Raw genomic sequence first — 15340 nt, 5'->3', positions numbered from 1 at the left:
CTTATGTTCTAAGGCCTCGCCTAACTTGGGCCCCACCCCTAGTCTACTACTGATGAGCTATGGAACCATGTCCATACTCCTACTGTTAGTAAGATACGGGCCCCCGTCCACACTCACTACTCTCTAGCCTCGCCCCTACTCTGCTAATATTAAGATATGGAGCCCCATCCATACTCAACTAGTGATGAGATACGGGACCTCGCCCACACTCACCTCCCTATTAGGCACATACAAGTATCACAAAGACAACAAGTATAATCTAACATGCATATACAACTCTTCCTCGGGCTTGCCCCGGCATCGGACCCTAGTCCGGATCATACTGTCACATAAACATACTTCGGGGTTACCCCGACATCAGACCTTGGTCCGGAACCCATCGTACCGACACATGCAAGAATCACAAAGACCTCTAGCATATATACTAACATTCTTCGGGCCTCGCCCGACATCAGATCGTAATCCGGAACATATAACATACAATGCCTAGGGCTAAACCACGAGTCTTCCTACTATACAAACATAATGGGCCGACATTATGGCCTTAGACCCATGCACACAGTGAGGAGACTCACCTTGCACTGCCAGAAACCTGTTTGTACTCTTCTGGCTGCTAACTGACAATTCCTCGAACTACGGATCCTTCGACTCCCTGAGCTACCAATATCAAACCAAAATATACTCAGAAGTCTAACTAGGTCAACCTTGGCCAAAGCCAAAGTCAACGGTCAATGGTCAGAGTCAACACTCCGAGTTGACTCAACTCGCCGAGTTGATCCATCAACTCGTCGAGTTCTATGAATCAGAACCCTGAAATCGCGAACCAACTCGTCGAGTCAACCCCAGACTCGCTGAGTTCCCTGGCTACTCAGACTCGTGATAAATCGAGTCAACTCGTCGAGTAATCCTTAGATTCGTCAAGTTCTACTATACAGAAACGGGACAATCCACCATGACTCGTCGAGTCCCTCCCTGGACTTGCCGAGTCCCTTAGTCTATGGGGCTATTTTAATCAATTAAGCCCCTACACTCCAGATCCAAGCTTCAAACTTTGCATACCTTCTGGAAATGACCTTATAAGGGTAAAGTTTCCAACTTTACCCATTAATACCCTCACTTTAAAGGTTTTCCACTCAAACCCTAAATCTTAAGGACATAGATCTTGGTCCACAAGCCACCATACACCCAACCAAAGCATCCATAAACAGATATGGACCCAAACATCCCACCACCATGCAAAGCTCCTGCCTTTTTCCTTTCATATTTGGCCTTTTGAGCTAAAAAGGCCAAAAGAACACTCTAATGCTTGCATGGGGATTCCTATGGCATAAAGCTTGCACCTTTATGCCATAACAGCCCTTAATGGTTCTAAATCTGAAAACATAAGCTTTTGGGACGTCCATTCCTCCCATGCTAGGGTTCTTGGACCAAACACCCCCAAAAAGTGACAAAAAAAGCGATCTAAGTGCATCATGGTTAAAATTGAAGCTTTCTTGCCAGAAAATGGAGAAAAATCCAAGAGTTTTTTGGATCTACTAATCTTTTCTTGTATCTCAGAGGCTTCACCTTCTTCTTCAAGCTCTAAAGCACTCAAGAATGCTCATAAATGGCTCACAAGCTCATGGAAGGCACCAGGGTTTCCTTCTGGACTTGAGAAAGCATTAAGGAGGGTGAGGGAGTGTTATAGGGTTCCTTAAATAGGGTACAAGGCCCGAATTTAGGGTTTCCCAAACCCTGACCAACTCGCCGAGTAGGTCACTTAACCTACACCCTAGAAACCACTCCGACTTGTCGAGTTCCTCCCTGCACTCGACGAGTTGCCTTCATTATTTAGGGTTTTCTTTCCTTCATTGATCTTCTAGGTTCTGGGTGTTACAAATAAGGGGTTTCAATAAGTACCCCACTACATTTTCCAATTCCACCCCTTGATTTGAATTTTTGTCTTTTGTTGTTTTTTTTCCTATTTTGTTTTTTTTTTTGTTGTTTTTAATTTAGTTATTATTATTATTATTGATGTTGTTGTTGTTGTTATTATTATTATTATTATTATAAATTTCAAACAAAATTTTATAATTCGGACGATATTACAAATTCGGACAACATTATAAAATTCGAACGAATATATAAAATCGGTTTTTTATTATTTTTATTTTATATTTTAATATTATTATTATTATTATTATTATTATTATTATAAGTTTCGAACAACATTTTATAAATCGGACGACATTATAAATTCGAATAGCTATATAAAATCGGTTTTAAATTTTTTTAGTCTATATTTTAATCTTATTATATATATATATATATATATATATATATATATATATATATATATATATATATATATATATATATATAAGTCTAATTATGTTAAATCAAATGTCAAAAAATTTAGATTGAGTTTAGGGAAGGTAAATTTCGTTAAAGAATGTACTTACAGCCCACCCGAAAAACATAATAATTCTGAAGATGTATGATTATTAGATTTTTTTTAATTTTAATTTTAATGAATATTTATAATAAACACTTGTCAAGAAAATGAAATTAAAATGACTTATCTTTAAAAAATATGTTTTTTTATGATTAAAATATTAAATTTGTGTTTTTTGAAATGATATTTTGGTGTGCCGTTGTAGACAAAAATTTATATGGCGTTAACATCATAACATTTTTTTGTGTCATGGTACTTATTGATGGTAATAGTGAGTAAAATGATTAAAAAGTGTGGTCATTTTCCAAAATCTTCGAAAAAAATCCCATATTTTTTATTATTTATTGAATTTTTTTTTTAAAAACAATTTATAGGTGCCTCGGGTGTCCGATAAATCATTTTTAATAAATCACTTATATCTAAATTATCAAAAACTATTTGTTTCAACAAAACTCCTTTTTTTCACCGTTTAGAAAAATTGACCGATATACCCTTAACCTAAACCTTATACATCGACACAAACAGAACGCCTCCAATCCATCGCTGCTTCCGCCACTCCTCAAGCGCATCCCTGCTTGCCGCCGTTAGCCATATCCTCACCGGAGATTGTCACAGCCCATAGCAACACCGGAGCTGTCGATTTTCCTTCGCCCCCACAGCTAAGGTTCGTGTTTTTTCTTTTCTCTTTCTTCTTTCATTCGTGTTTGTGCTGTTGTCCATTTTTCCAGCGCCGAGTTCTTGAACAATTCACTGTTAATTGCAGCTAAACTGCGTTTTCAGATGGATATCGATGGAGATGTTGAAGATGTTTCAAGAAGAGTACAGGTGCGATTCGTTACGAAGCTTAAACCGCCGTTCAAAGCTCCGACAACAACCATTGCCCTCCCTTCTACCCTCACAAGGAAGGGTCTTTCGTCCGTGGTTAATAGCCTTCTTCAATCAGGTTATTCGTCTTTACACTACGTTTCTGCTTAACCTGACTTGAACCATTTTGCCACCAATAAAACATATATTCTGTTCGTGTAAAAACAGCATGAACTTCGGTAATAGTTCTCTGAAATCATCTGCAATTCGAAGATCAATGATTCAATGCTATAAGTTAGTTGTTCACCGATTAGTTTTTACACTTTTAAGTCATCTAATCTTAACTTATGTTTAGGAAACGATGATTGGAAACATGAACCATTTGATTTCTTGATTGATGGTGAGCTAGTGAGGATGTCACTTGAAGACTTTCTTCTCGCCAAAGGAATCTCAGCGATATACTTATTTTTCTTCCCTAAAATTCATAGCGATTGATCACACATTCATCATCTAAACAGTTCGAATCAAAAGCTTGTAATCTGAGAAATATACATTGATAAAACAAAACAAGAAGATTTACATTTAAGCGATGTCATTAATCTTCTCAACCTATCGTCACATCATGATAAAACTTCAGGAAAAAACCCTAGAAATTGAATACATAAAAGCTGTAGCTCCACGTAAGGAAGAAGATCCTTCATTACATGATGATTGGGTCAGTGCAGTTGATGGATCAAATCAGTAAGCCCTATACTTTCATCCTTGTATCTATCCCTCTTTTTCTTCAAATTCACCTTTCTTCTTCTTCTTCTTCTGTCAACTTAATAGACAATTTGTTGAAACTGAGTAAATTTCTTTCTTTCTTTCTTTCTTTCTGCAAGGTTCATTTTGACAGGTTGCTACGATGGATTAGGAAGGTAATTTCATAACCTTTTTTTTTTCTTTTTTCATGTAATAACAAAAACATATGTTTCTCTTTAAATATATAAATTCAGGATATGGAAAGGTCCAGGAAATTGTACACATATTTTAGAAGGTCATAATGGTGTAATAACATCAGTTGGTGTTGTGAATTCAAAAGGTATACACTTGTTTTACAAACTAAATCTTCATTTTTTTTATTTATTTTAATAAAAAGTAAGTTATTTCTTTTCTCATTATTTCTCACTAAATCTTCAGATAATGAAAACGACACCAATAAGGTTGTTGCAACTGGATCAAAAGACAAAACCGTGAAACTCTGGAAGGTAATTTTAACTTTTACATTAAAAAAAAACTTTCTTATTAAAAAATCAACAACTAAAAAAAATAAAAATAAATTTTTTTTTCAACTTGAAGTTTGATCCAGAGCCTCTATCAGAAAACCTAAAGATTAGTTCTTTCAGAACTCTTGTTGGGCATACTGCTTCAGTTCAAAGCCTTGCATCACAACCTAATGGCAATTTGGTAATTTTTCTTTTTTCTCAATAATCTTTAATGTTTTTTACATTTTTGCCACTATCTCTCACCTCTCTCCTCCTCCATTACAGATATGTTCAGGTTCTTGGGATTGCAGAATCAATGTGTGGCAAACAGAGTCTAATGAAGCAGATATTGTTTCAGTAAAGAAAAGGAAAAAAGGGAATAAGCAAGAAGAATCTCAATCAGAGGTATATTTTTATATTTTAATTTATATTTTCATTAAGTTTATTGATAATTTGGTTAAAAAATAAATATAGGGGGAGGCTGTAGCTACACTTGTGGGCCATACTCAATGTGTATCTTCGGTTGTTTGGCCTGAATATGGAACGATTTATTCAGCATCATGGGATCATTCTATTAGAAGATGGGATATTGAAACAGGAAAATATATAATAAACATGGTATTATATAATTATTATTATTATATAGGGTTAATCTCAAAAAAAGATGTTATATTTTGAGTTTTTTTTCTTTTTTTCCAAGAAAAACCCTTAACTTTGTATTTTCTTTTTTTCGAAAAAAAAATTCCAACCTTCTAAATGCTTCCAAATAAACCCTCAACTTTTTTTAGTTTCTCTCGAAAATACCCCCACACATTTAGTCTTTTTTTTTTTTGGCAAAAACTGACTAAAAGGGCCAGATTGGAAAAAATGAAAAAAATACAAGGTCTTTTTTTAAAAAAAAATTAGGCCTTGTTTGATATCCGTCTGACTCGGTCCGAGTCAGACATATGGGCTGACTCGGTCAGACATTGAGTGTTTGATGATATGCTTTCTCGGTCAGCCGTCTGGCCCAAATGTCTTAGGCCTTGTTTGATACTCGTCTGACCGAGTTGGGTCAGACCTTTTTGGCTGACTCGGTCAGCTATATTTGTTTGATAAACATTTTTTGTGCGTCTGACTCAGAAAGAAAAAGCTGATTGGGAAAGAAGTTGAAAATCAGCTGACTGAGAAAAAAGAGAAAGATTTCCAGCAGTACCCTTGCCTAACGTATCTTCCAGCGACTCCCCTCCTCCTCCTTCAGCGACTGCTTTCTTCTCCAGCACCCACCAAGCAAAGCCGACCCCATTCTTCTTCTTCAAGCCACCGATTGAAGCTCCTTCCCCATCTCATCAGGTACGTTTCTGTTTTCATGTTTCGATTTTATCTCTAAAAGTTCTGATTTTTGCCATCTTGGATCCACTCTTTCTTTACAAGTTTTGATTTTTGCTGTTGAGAGAGATACAAGTTTCAATTTTTGGTGTTGTTACGCTCCTTTGCTGATTTTCCTGTTGAAAGTTCCGATTTTTCAAGTGATTTGTTATTTTTGCTATTGAATGTTCATTTGCTGATTTTGTTGTTGAATTTATTCATACATGAACACATAGATACATATCTGATCACACATACCTGAACACATGAATTTATTCAGGCCTGATTTTGTTGATTTTTGTTGATAAGTTCATATTTTTGCTGATTTTTGTTGATAAGTTCATATTTTTGCTGATTTTTGTTGATAAAGGGAGGTGTAGTATTGCTGAGGTTATGGTTTAGGAGAGTTTGAGGTAGAAAGTGGAGAAGAATTGAGATGAAATTGGGATTTCAGTGGCATCAAATAGGGACTGAAGGCGAAAATGGATTGTTTGTTGGAGGGAGATGAAATCAGGTCAACAAGATGATAAGAGGATGAATGATAATGAGAAAGGAAGAGTTAAAAGGGATGCAATTTTGAAGTGATTATAGCTGTGGAAGAATGTGTGGATTCATTTTCTGATGATTTTGATCGAGGTTGTTCTCCCCATTGAAATTAAAGACATCTCCGGAATTAGTGATTCCAAAGTATATTGATGTGGGGGTTTGTATTTGAAGTGTGAATTTATGGTATAAAATGTAGATGAAAAGTATTTTAGTTATTGTTTTTGCATTCATTATATTTAAGATAAGTAGTTTTTTGTATAGGTTTGCTAGTGTTTGGACTTTGGTGTAATTGAGGATTTGGATTTTTAAAGGATTTTTGTGTAATTAACATTTTGTATGAGAATTTGTATGTTTTTATAAATCTTCGGTACAGAGAAATAGGGTAAAATGGTCATTTTTCATGAGTCAGCACATTCAGTCAGATGTACAATCAAACAATATGGCTTCTTACCCGGTCAGTATTTCTTACCAAGACAGATCTTTCCCAGTCAGCACTTTCTCAATCAACAACTATCAAACGGGACTTTACTCGGTCAACTTTGTAACATATGCTGACTGGGAATAATGTCACTCCTACCCCTCTGTTATCTTTCTTCGATGGGTCCTGTTATACAACCTCCTCCCCCCCCCCCCCCCCCCCCCACCTATAAACGTATATTTTACATAGGGTTCTGTTAGACGCACTTTTTTTTTTTTTTTTTTCATTCCTCACTCGCCTCTTTTTTTTTTTTTTATTATTATTACCTACAAACTCTCTATTTTACATTTATGGTCCCTTTACTTTTGGAGTTTTTCAATTTGTTTATAATTATTAACAATGTTTTCATTATGCTTTTATATTTATGGTCCCTTTACAAATATACTTCTTCCATATAACTTTTACACATTTCGAAAAATAATTATATCATTTTTTTTATAATTTCCAACTTAAAAGAATAACTTATCACTTAATTTATAACTTTTATAAAATTTAAAAAATAATTCATCACTTTTTTTATAACTTGCAATTTAAAATAATAAAACATTACTTTGTTTCTAATTTTTACAAATAAAAAAAAAATAATTCTATCATTTTTTACACATGAAGAAAGAGAACTCAATTACACATACGCCACAATGAATTCATTACAAATGTCTATGTGCAACAGAATGAGTTACCCTAGATATCGAACGGCTAAATATTTATAACGTTTTAGTTTTAACGACTAAATATGAATAATAATTATTCTCGTTCTAGTTTTAATGACTAAATATGTTTATAATTATTATTGTTTTAGTTTTAATGTTTGAGAATTTAATTGCAACGTTGATTAAGTATTTATGATTGTTTTTTATTTATAATAATATTTGTTTAATATATATATATATATATATATATATATATATATATATATATATATATATATATATATATATATATATATGGGGAGGGGATAAAAAAAAAAGGAAGGGGTGGCTGAATACCTAAACCCTTCTTCCATCGTTACTATATATATATATATATATATATATATATATATATATATATATATATATATATATATATATATATATATATATATATATATATATATATATATATATATGGGGAGGGGATAAAAAAAAAAAGGAAGGGGTGGCTGAATACCTAAACCCTTCTTCCATCGTTACTATTCATATATATATATATATATATATATATATATATATATATATATATATATATATATATATATATATATATATATATATATATATATAGGGAGGGGATAAAAAAAAAAAACGGAAGGGGTGGCTGAATACCTAAACCCTTCTTCCATCGTTACTATATATATATATATATATATATATATATATATATATATATATATATGGGGAGGGGATAAAAAAAAAAAAGGAAAGGGTGGCTGAATACCTAAACTCTTCTTCCATCGTTACTATATATATATATATATATATATATATATATATATATATATATATATATATATATATATATATATATATATATATATATATATATATATATATATGGGGAGGGGATAAAAAAAAAAAAAGGAAGGGTGGCTGAATATATATATATATATATATATATATATATATATATATATATATATATATATATATATATATATATATATATATATATATATATAGTAACGATATATATATATATATGGGGAGGGGATAAAAAAAAAAAAAGGAAGGGGTGGCTGAATACCTAAACCCTTCTTCCATCGTTACCTAATACCCATTCTTTCAATCGTAACCTAAAAAAAAAAAAAAAACGCATACACAAAAATCGTCGCCTCCTCCATCGACAGCTCACTGCCATCTTGCCGGTCGCCGGCATCTAGCTGCCGTCTCTCCACCGTCTCGCCGGCTAAAGAGAACTCGCCATCTCCGATCAATTTCTCTCGCTTTCCCTGTCATTGAAGATCACTGTAATTCATCAAAAAACGGGTAAGCTAATCTTCTTCTTTTATGTTAATAATTTTTGAAATCAGAATCAGTTATGCTTTGATGTTATGTAATCTGATGTATTATGTATAAAATCAGAATCCGATTTGCCATAATAAATCTGAAATTGATATAAAAAATTAAATACCTGTATCAAATTGCAGTTTTCCCTTTCTTGTTAATAATTTTTGAAATCGGTTCTTGAGTGCCATATTTTTCTTTCTTGTTTGCCATTGTTGTTCATAAAGCTTTCCCTGAATCATATTGTATAGAAACAACAGGAAGGAAGAAGAATCCTCTGTATATGTTGATGATGCATCAAATGACTCATAACATTATATACGTAATAAATTATGAGTATAAATTCTAGGTGAAGTTAGGTGTTATGTTTAATGCTTTCATTGTATTGAGGTTGATGTTCCCCATGTATACCATATCATGTAGGCATGGATAACTCTATCGTAGTTGTTTGTTTTGAGGTTAATGTTTTAAGATTTGATTTGTTTTGAGTTGTTGCCCTTTATGTGATGACATTAATTTGGATTATGTGAGTTTAAGCAGTTAAACACTAACCTTAATGAGGAGTTACAAATTATGAGATACATAAAATAAATATTTTATGTAAGAGATCATCTTTGTGAATTGTGAAATAGTTGTTTTTTTCTATATGGATACATGATTACCTTCCTATCCCATTATAACGGAAGTAATTACCTTGTACTTAAGTTACTCATTAAATTAATTGAACATTGGAACTCTTTATTAATTGGTTATTTTTGTTGTAGACATTAGGTTTTTTTAAGTTATTATTTGTCAATATAAAGTTTTATCATTATTTGTTGAATCTACATTTTGATTTTGATTATTTGTGATTATTAATTGTCAAAAATCAGATTTTTTTTTTGTTTATATGTTATGATAAACTACTTTAAATAATAATTTTTTAGGATGTTGTTTATATGTGATTATTATTTATCATTCCGTTTTTATTTGGATATTAAATGATTTATGTTTAATTTACATTTTGTATGACATTTTATATTTGTGTGTAATTTACATTTTGTATGATAATATGTATGTTTTTATAATTATTCAGCAACTTAATCCATCACTATATATAACAGCAGGGTAAAATGGTCATTTTTCTTTTCTCTTTCTTCTTTCATTCGTGTTTGTGCTGCTGTCGATTTTTCCAGCGCCGAGTTCTTGAACAATTCACTATTAATTGCAGCTAAACTGCGTTTTCAGATGGATATCGATGGAGATGTTGAAGATGTTTCAAGAAGAGTACAGGTGCGATTCGTTACGAAGCTTAAACCGCCGTTCAAAGCTCCGACGACAACCATTGCCCTCCCTTCTACCCTCACAAGGAAGGGTCTTTCGTCCGTGGTTAATAGCCTTCTTCAATCAGGTTATTCGTCTTTACACTACGTTTCTGCTTAACCTGACTTGAACCATTTTGCCACCAATAAAACATATATTCTGTTCGTGTAAAAACAGCATGAACTTCGGTAATAGTTCTCTGAAATCATCTGCAATTCGAAGATCAATGATTCAATGCTATAAGTTAGTTGTTCACCGATTAGTTTTTACACTTTTAAGTCATCTAATCTTAACTTATGTTTAGGAAACGATGATTGGAAACATGAACCATTTGATTTCTTGATTGATGGTGAGCTAGTGAGGATGTCACTTGAAGACTTTCTTCTCGCCAAAGGAATCTCAGCGGTATACTTATTTTTCTTCCCTAAAATTCATAGCGATTAATCACACATTCATCATCTAAACAGTTCGAATCAAAAGCTTGTAATCTGAGAAATATACATTGATAAAACAAAACAAGAAGATTTACATTTAAGCGATGTCATTAATCTTCTCAACCTATCGTCACATCATGATACAACTTCAGGAAAAAACCCTAGAAATTGAATACATAAAAGCTGTAGCTCCACGCAAGGAAGAAGATCCTTCATTACATGATGATTGGGTCAGTGCAGTTGATGGATCAAATCAGTAAGCCCTATACTTTCATCCTTGTATCTATCCCTCTTTTTCTTCAAATTCACCTTTCTTCTTCTTCTTCTTCTGTCAACTCAATAGACAATTTGTTGAAACTGAGTAAATTTCTTTCTTTCTTTCTTTCTTTCTGCAAGGTTCATTTTGACAGGTTGCTACGATGGATTAGGAAGGTAATTTCATAACCTTTTTTTTTTTTTTTTTCTTTTTTCATGAAATAACAAAAACATATGTTTCTCTTTAAATATATAAATTCAGGATATGGAAAGGTCCAGGAAATTGTACACATATTTTAGAAGGTCATAATGGTGTAATAACATCAGTTGGTGTTGTGAATTCAAAAGGTATACACTTGTTTTACAAACTAAATCTTCATTTTTTTTATTTATTTTAATAAAAAGTAAGTTATTTCTTTTCTCATTATTTCTCACTAAATCTTCAGATAATGAAAACGACACCAATAAGGTTGTTGCAACTGGATCAAAAGACAGAACTGTGAAACTCTGGAAGGTAATTTTAACTTTTACATTAAAAAAAAAAACTTTCTTATTAAAAAATCAACAACTAAAAAAAATAAAAATAAAATTTTTTTTCAACTTGAAGTTTGATCCAGAGCCTCTATCAGAAAACCTAAAGATTAGTTCTTTCAGAACTCTTGTTGGGCATACTGCTTCAGTTCAAAGCCTTGCATCACAACCTAATGGCAATTTGGTAATTTTTCTTTTTTCTCAATAATCTTTAATGTTTTTTACATTTTTGCCACTATCTCTCACCTCTCTCCTCCTCCATTACAGATATGTTCAGGTTCTTGGGATTGCAGAATCAATGTGTGGCAAACAGAGTCTAATGAAGCAGATATTGTTTCAGTAAAGAAAAGGAAAAAAGGGAATAAGCAAGAAGAATCTCAATCAGAGGTATATTTTTATATTTTAATTTATATTTTCATTAAGTTTATTGATAATTTGGTTAAAAAATAAATATAGGGGGAGGCTGTAGCTACACTTGTGGGCCATACTCAATGTGTATCTTCGGTTGTTTGGCCTGAATATGGAACGATTTATTCAGCATCATGGGATCATTCTATTAGAAGATGGGATATTGAAACAGGAAAAGATACAATAAACATGGTATTATATAATTATTATTATTATATAGGGTTAATCTCAAAAAAAGACGTTATATTTTGAGTTTTTTTTTTCTTTTTTCCAAGAAAAACCCTTAACTTTGTATTTTCTTTTTTCGAAAAAAAAAAATTCCAACCTTCTAAATGCTTCCAAATAAACCCTCAACTTTTTTTAGTTTCTCTCGAAAAAACCCCCACACATTTAGTCTTTTTTTTTTTGGCAAAAACTGACTAAAAGGGCCAGATTGGAAAAAATGAAAAAAATACAAGGTCTTTTTAAAAAAAAAAATTTAAGGTCGTTTTTTTGCGATTAACCCTTTAAATTAAAAACATTATTTTGTTTTTTTTGGGTTAATATCATAAAAAAACCTTATATATCAGAAATTCTCAAGTCCTCAAATTTTTTCTTTGGGGCAAATTTTCATTTTTTCCAAAAAACCCCTGAACTTTTTTCTTTTTCCTAAAACACCCTCAACCTTTTAAACTTTTTCCAAAATAAAACCCTCAACTTTTTATTCTTTTCCCGAAAAAAGCCTCCTCACATTTGACAAGTTTCTTCATAAAAAGACCTTGATTTTTTTCATTTTCTCCAAAAAAACCCCTCAAACTTTTTATTTTTTTCCTTAAAAACCCTAAACCTTTTATTTTCCCCCCAAAAAGCCCTCACACTTGACAAGTTTTTCCATAAAAAAAAACTGCTAAAAGGGCCAAATCGAAAGAAACAGAAAAATACAAGGTCTTTTTCAGGAAAAAGAATAAAGCTGTATAAGTTTTTTTTTTTTTTTTAATGATATTAACCCTTTTTATTCAAATAAAAGGTTAGAAATTTACTAAAAGAATATATATTTATATTTATATAAAAAAAATATAGTTTTGTGGGAAAGTGGTGAATTGCATCGACATCGGCGGTGAAAGCTCTGCTCTTATTGCTGGTGGATGTTCCGATCCTACCCTCAGGATTTGGGATCCTCGCAAACCAGGTACACACACACACAGTAAAAACACCCTAACTTTACACACAGTAAAACCCTAGATTTTTTTTTTAAATAATAATAAATAATTATATTTTCAGGAACTTTGGCTCCTAGCTTCCAGTTTTCATCACATACTTCTTGGATAACCGCTTGCAAGTGGCATAAAACTTCATGGTTTCATTTGCTTTCTTCATCTTACGATGGGAAAGTTATGTTATGGGACTTGAGAACTGCGGTATTTAATTTAATTTTTTTTTTTTTTTTGCTTTGAATAAAAAATGGTTTGACATAAATAAAAAAAATTTAATATGCGTAAATATTTGATCTCTTTGTATTTGTTGCAGTGGCCATTGGCTATAATTGATTCACATGAGGATAAGGTATTTAATTTTTTTTACTAGCTTACACATTTTTTTTATTATAATTATATAACACTAATATTTTATAAAAAAATCAATAGGTACTTTGTGCTGATTGGTGGAATGGAGATAGTGTTGTAAGTGGAGGGGCAGATTCAAAGCTTAGAATTTCTTCTGAAATTGCTATCCCATAATTAATTAAGGTAAATCAATACCATCTTTTAATTTTTACATTAAATTTATATGAAATATTGTTTGAATAAATTTATAAAAAAAAAGGGTAACATATTGTGTATTTGAATTACAGTGTCTTTACCTTAAAATCGAAGAGATGAAATGGAGGTGCGATTGAAAATGCTCAACACTTTTTAAACCGAAGATGATGGTGTTTTACTACACTTGAGAATATTTTGGATAATTTTTGATTTTTTTTTTTATTTCAAGAATTGAGAATTTTGTATTAGAATGTTGAAAAGCTAGTTTGTGTTGACTATGATGGTTTTGTGGAGCTCCTTTTTTTTTTTTTTTTTTTTTTACCAAACATATGATATTTAAATTAAAATATGGGAGACAATTATTTCTGAAATGAAGGTAGCACTTACAAAATATGTTGAAAGAAAAGAGTTAAATCACAAATTTTTTTAGGTCTCGTCAAAATGCTTCGGTATCGGGTAACTTGAATGACAAGAAAAGATTTAAATCACATACTATAATTAGCATTTTTCATCTTTTTAGAAACCATTAATTACAACTTTATTTGTAAAATTTCAGTCTTCTTTTAAAACGACGTAATAAATGAATATAAGATGAATGATATTAATATTTAAAAAAAAAAAAAAAAACTAGATTAAAAAAATTAAACAAGAGTATTTAAAGAAAATTATTTGGGACCGGTCTGAGACCTACACAAAAGGATTGAACTCAAAAAAAGACTGAGACTGTACTGGAAAATGACAGGTCCTAAAAAAGACCGAAAGAGAACGAAAGAGACCGGTCCGAATAAGACCGGACCGTTCTAAGTTCGGTCCCAAAAAAGGCCGGACCGTTCCGAGACCTATACAAGACCGACCTGCGATCGGTCTAAGACCGCTAGTCAAAGTTTATAAATATATTATTTTTGTGTTAATTACACACTTTTTAATCTCATACTATCTAACTTCATTTCTTTTTTTTCTTTTATTAAACTTCATTTCTTTTTTTCTTTTATTAAACTCTAATGTATCATTTTTAATAAAGTTTAATCTATCATTTTTTTGTTAATCACACATTTGTTAAGGGAAAACTTTAAAAAAAAAAAAAAAAAAAACCCAACAAATACCAAAATCAAGCCGAAAAAACCCAAAATCCGAACCGAAATGGTGCTCGGAAAGAACGTGAGACCGGGCCGAAAAAGACTGAGACCGGTCCCAAAAAAGATCGGACCAAAGAGACCGATCTGGAAAAAGATCGCCCCGAGATCGGACGAGACTGGTCCGAAACGGACCGCTCCGAGACCGACCACAAAAAGACCGGACCGTTTCAAAACTGATCCGAGACCGGTCCAGAACCGCAAATGTGCAGGTCTATTATATCATATGATATATACGCTCGGTAACAGAAAGAGAGAAGAAAGCAGACTTTATATTTCTTCAACTTTAGCCCAACAGACCAAAAACATCGAGGGCATGACATATTTAAAAAAAAACTCCAAATATGATTGTAATATATATATATATATATATATATATATATATATATATATATATATATATAATTCAAGACGTTAGGGCACATGCCCCCAGTCTTCTATTTGTATTAGGTCTGATAATTCTCGACATGACCACGACACGGCAAGAAATAAACGGGTTAGGGTTGAGTTTTTCAACTCATCAACCTACCAACCCGATAACCCGCCAACATGTTTATTAAATAGGTCATATATACGTTTGTCAAAAAACATATGGGTTGACACATCAACCCGCTTAAAATTGTATTTAAAAAATTTATATATTTTTAAATGTATTAAGTGTTATTCATAGGAATATATAATTAATGTTTGTATTAACGTGGTTATT

The 15340-nt window shown here is 31.9% G+C and overlaps 2 protein-coding genes and 1 long non-coding RNA gene across 4 annotated transcripts; all 3 read left to right on the top strand.

The window, feature by feature from the left end:
- Window positions 1-2943: 2943 nt before the first annotated feature.
- On the top strand, window positions 2944-3695 carry LOC145054535 (uncharacterized). The gene is made up of 3 exons (XR_013684812.1): window positions 2944-3098; window positions 3198-3377; window positions 3594-3695. It is a non-coding gene; the product is annotated as an uncharacterized LOC145054535 (long non-coding RNA).
- A 117-nt stretch (window positions 3696-3812) lies between these two features.
- Window positions 3813-5697, top strand: LOC145054534 (ribosome biogenesis protein WDR12 homolog). The gene is made up of 8 exons (XM_079002762.1): window positions 3813-3979; window positions 4120-4155; window positions 4234-4319; window positions 4418-4485; window positions 4577-4684; window positions 4768-4887; window positions 4957-5100; window positions 5605-5697. Exons 1-8 carry the CDS (start codon window positions 3828-3830, stop codon window positions 5632-5634), a joined length of 744 nt encoding a protein of 247 aa, XP_078858888.1. The 5' UTR covers window positions 3813-3827; the 3' UTR covers window positions 5635-5697.
- A 2854-nt stretch (window positions 5698-8551) lies between these two features.
- LOC145054533 (ribosome biogenesis protein WDR12 homolog) lies at window positions 8552-13779 on the top strand. 2 transcript variants are annotated; one of them, XM_079002761.1, is made up of 15 exons: window positions 8552-8817; window positions 10063-10225; window positions 10442-10542; window positions 10724-10827; window positions 10968-11003; window positions 11089-11174; window positions 11273-11340; window positions 11434-11541; window positions 11625-11744; window positions 11814-11957; window positions 12825-12933; window positions 13026-13162; window positions 13272-13307; window positions 13388-13489; window positions 13594-13779. In XM_079002761.1, the coding sequence occupies exons 2-14, from the start codon at window positions 10063-10065 to the stop codon at window positions 13478-13480; spliced, it is 1305 nt and encodes a 434-aa protein (XP_078858887.1). In that variant the 5' UTR covers window positions 8552-8817; the 3' UTR covers window positions 13481-13489; window positions 13594-13779. The 2 variants fall into 2 exon arrangements, with proteins under 2 accessions (XP_078858887.1, XP_078858886.1); XM_079002760.1 differs by having other exon boundaries at window positions 10046-10225.
- Window positions 13780-15340: the final 1561 nt, after the last annotated feature.

Source organism: Lactuca serriola, chromosome 5, assembly GCF_051521515.1.
Source record: "Lactuca serriola cultivar US96UC23 chromosome 5, Lser_US96UC23_V15, whole genome shotgun sequence".
NCBI classification, from domain to species: Eukaryota; Viridiplantae; Streptophyta; class Magnoliopsida; order Asterales; family Asteraceae; genus Lactuca; species Lactuca serriola.
The sequence above is the reverse complement of the archived record's forward strand: the minus strand, read 5'-3'. Positions and strand labels throughout refer to the sequence as shown.

Bases quoted from the DNA above. Each gene is read 5' to 3' on its own strand.
- LOC145054534 (XM_079002762.1), top strand. From the start codon at position 3,828: ATGTCATTAATCTTCTCAACCTATCGTCACATCATGATAAAACTTCAG. The intron at 4,320-4,417 runs GTATACACTTGT...CTAAATCTTCAG, and splicing joins TGGTGTTGTGAATTCAAAAG to ATAATGAAAACGACACCAAT. The intron at 4,685-4,767 runs GTAATTTTTCTT...CCTCCATTACAG, and splicing joins CACAACCTAATGGCAATTTG to ATATGTTCAGGTTCTTGGGA.
- LOC145054533 (XM_079002761.1), top strand. From the start codon at position 10,063: ATGGATATCGATGGAGATGTTGAAGATGTTTCAAGAAGAGTACAGGTG. The intron at 10,828-10,967 runs GTAAGCCCTATA...TCTTTCTGCAAG, and splicing joins GCAGTTGATGGATCAAATCA to GTTCATTTTGACAGGTTGCT. The intron at 11,542-11,624 runs GTAATTTTTCTT...CCTCCATTACAG, and splicing joins CACAACCTAATGGCAATTTG to ATATGTTCAGGTTCTTGGGA.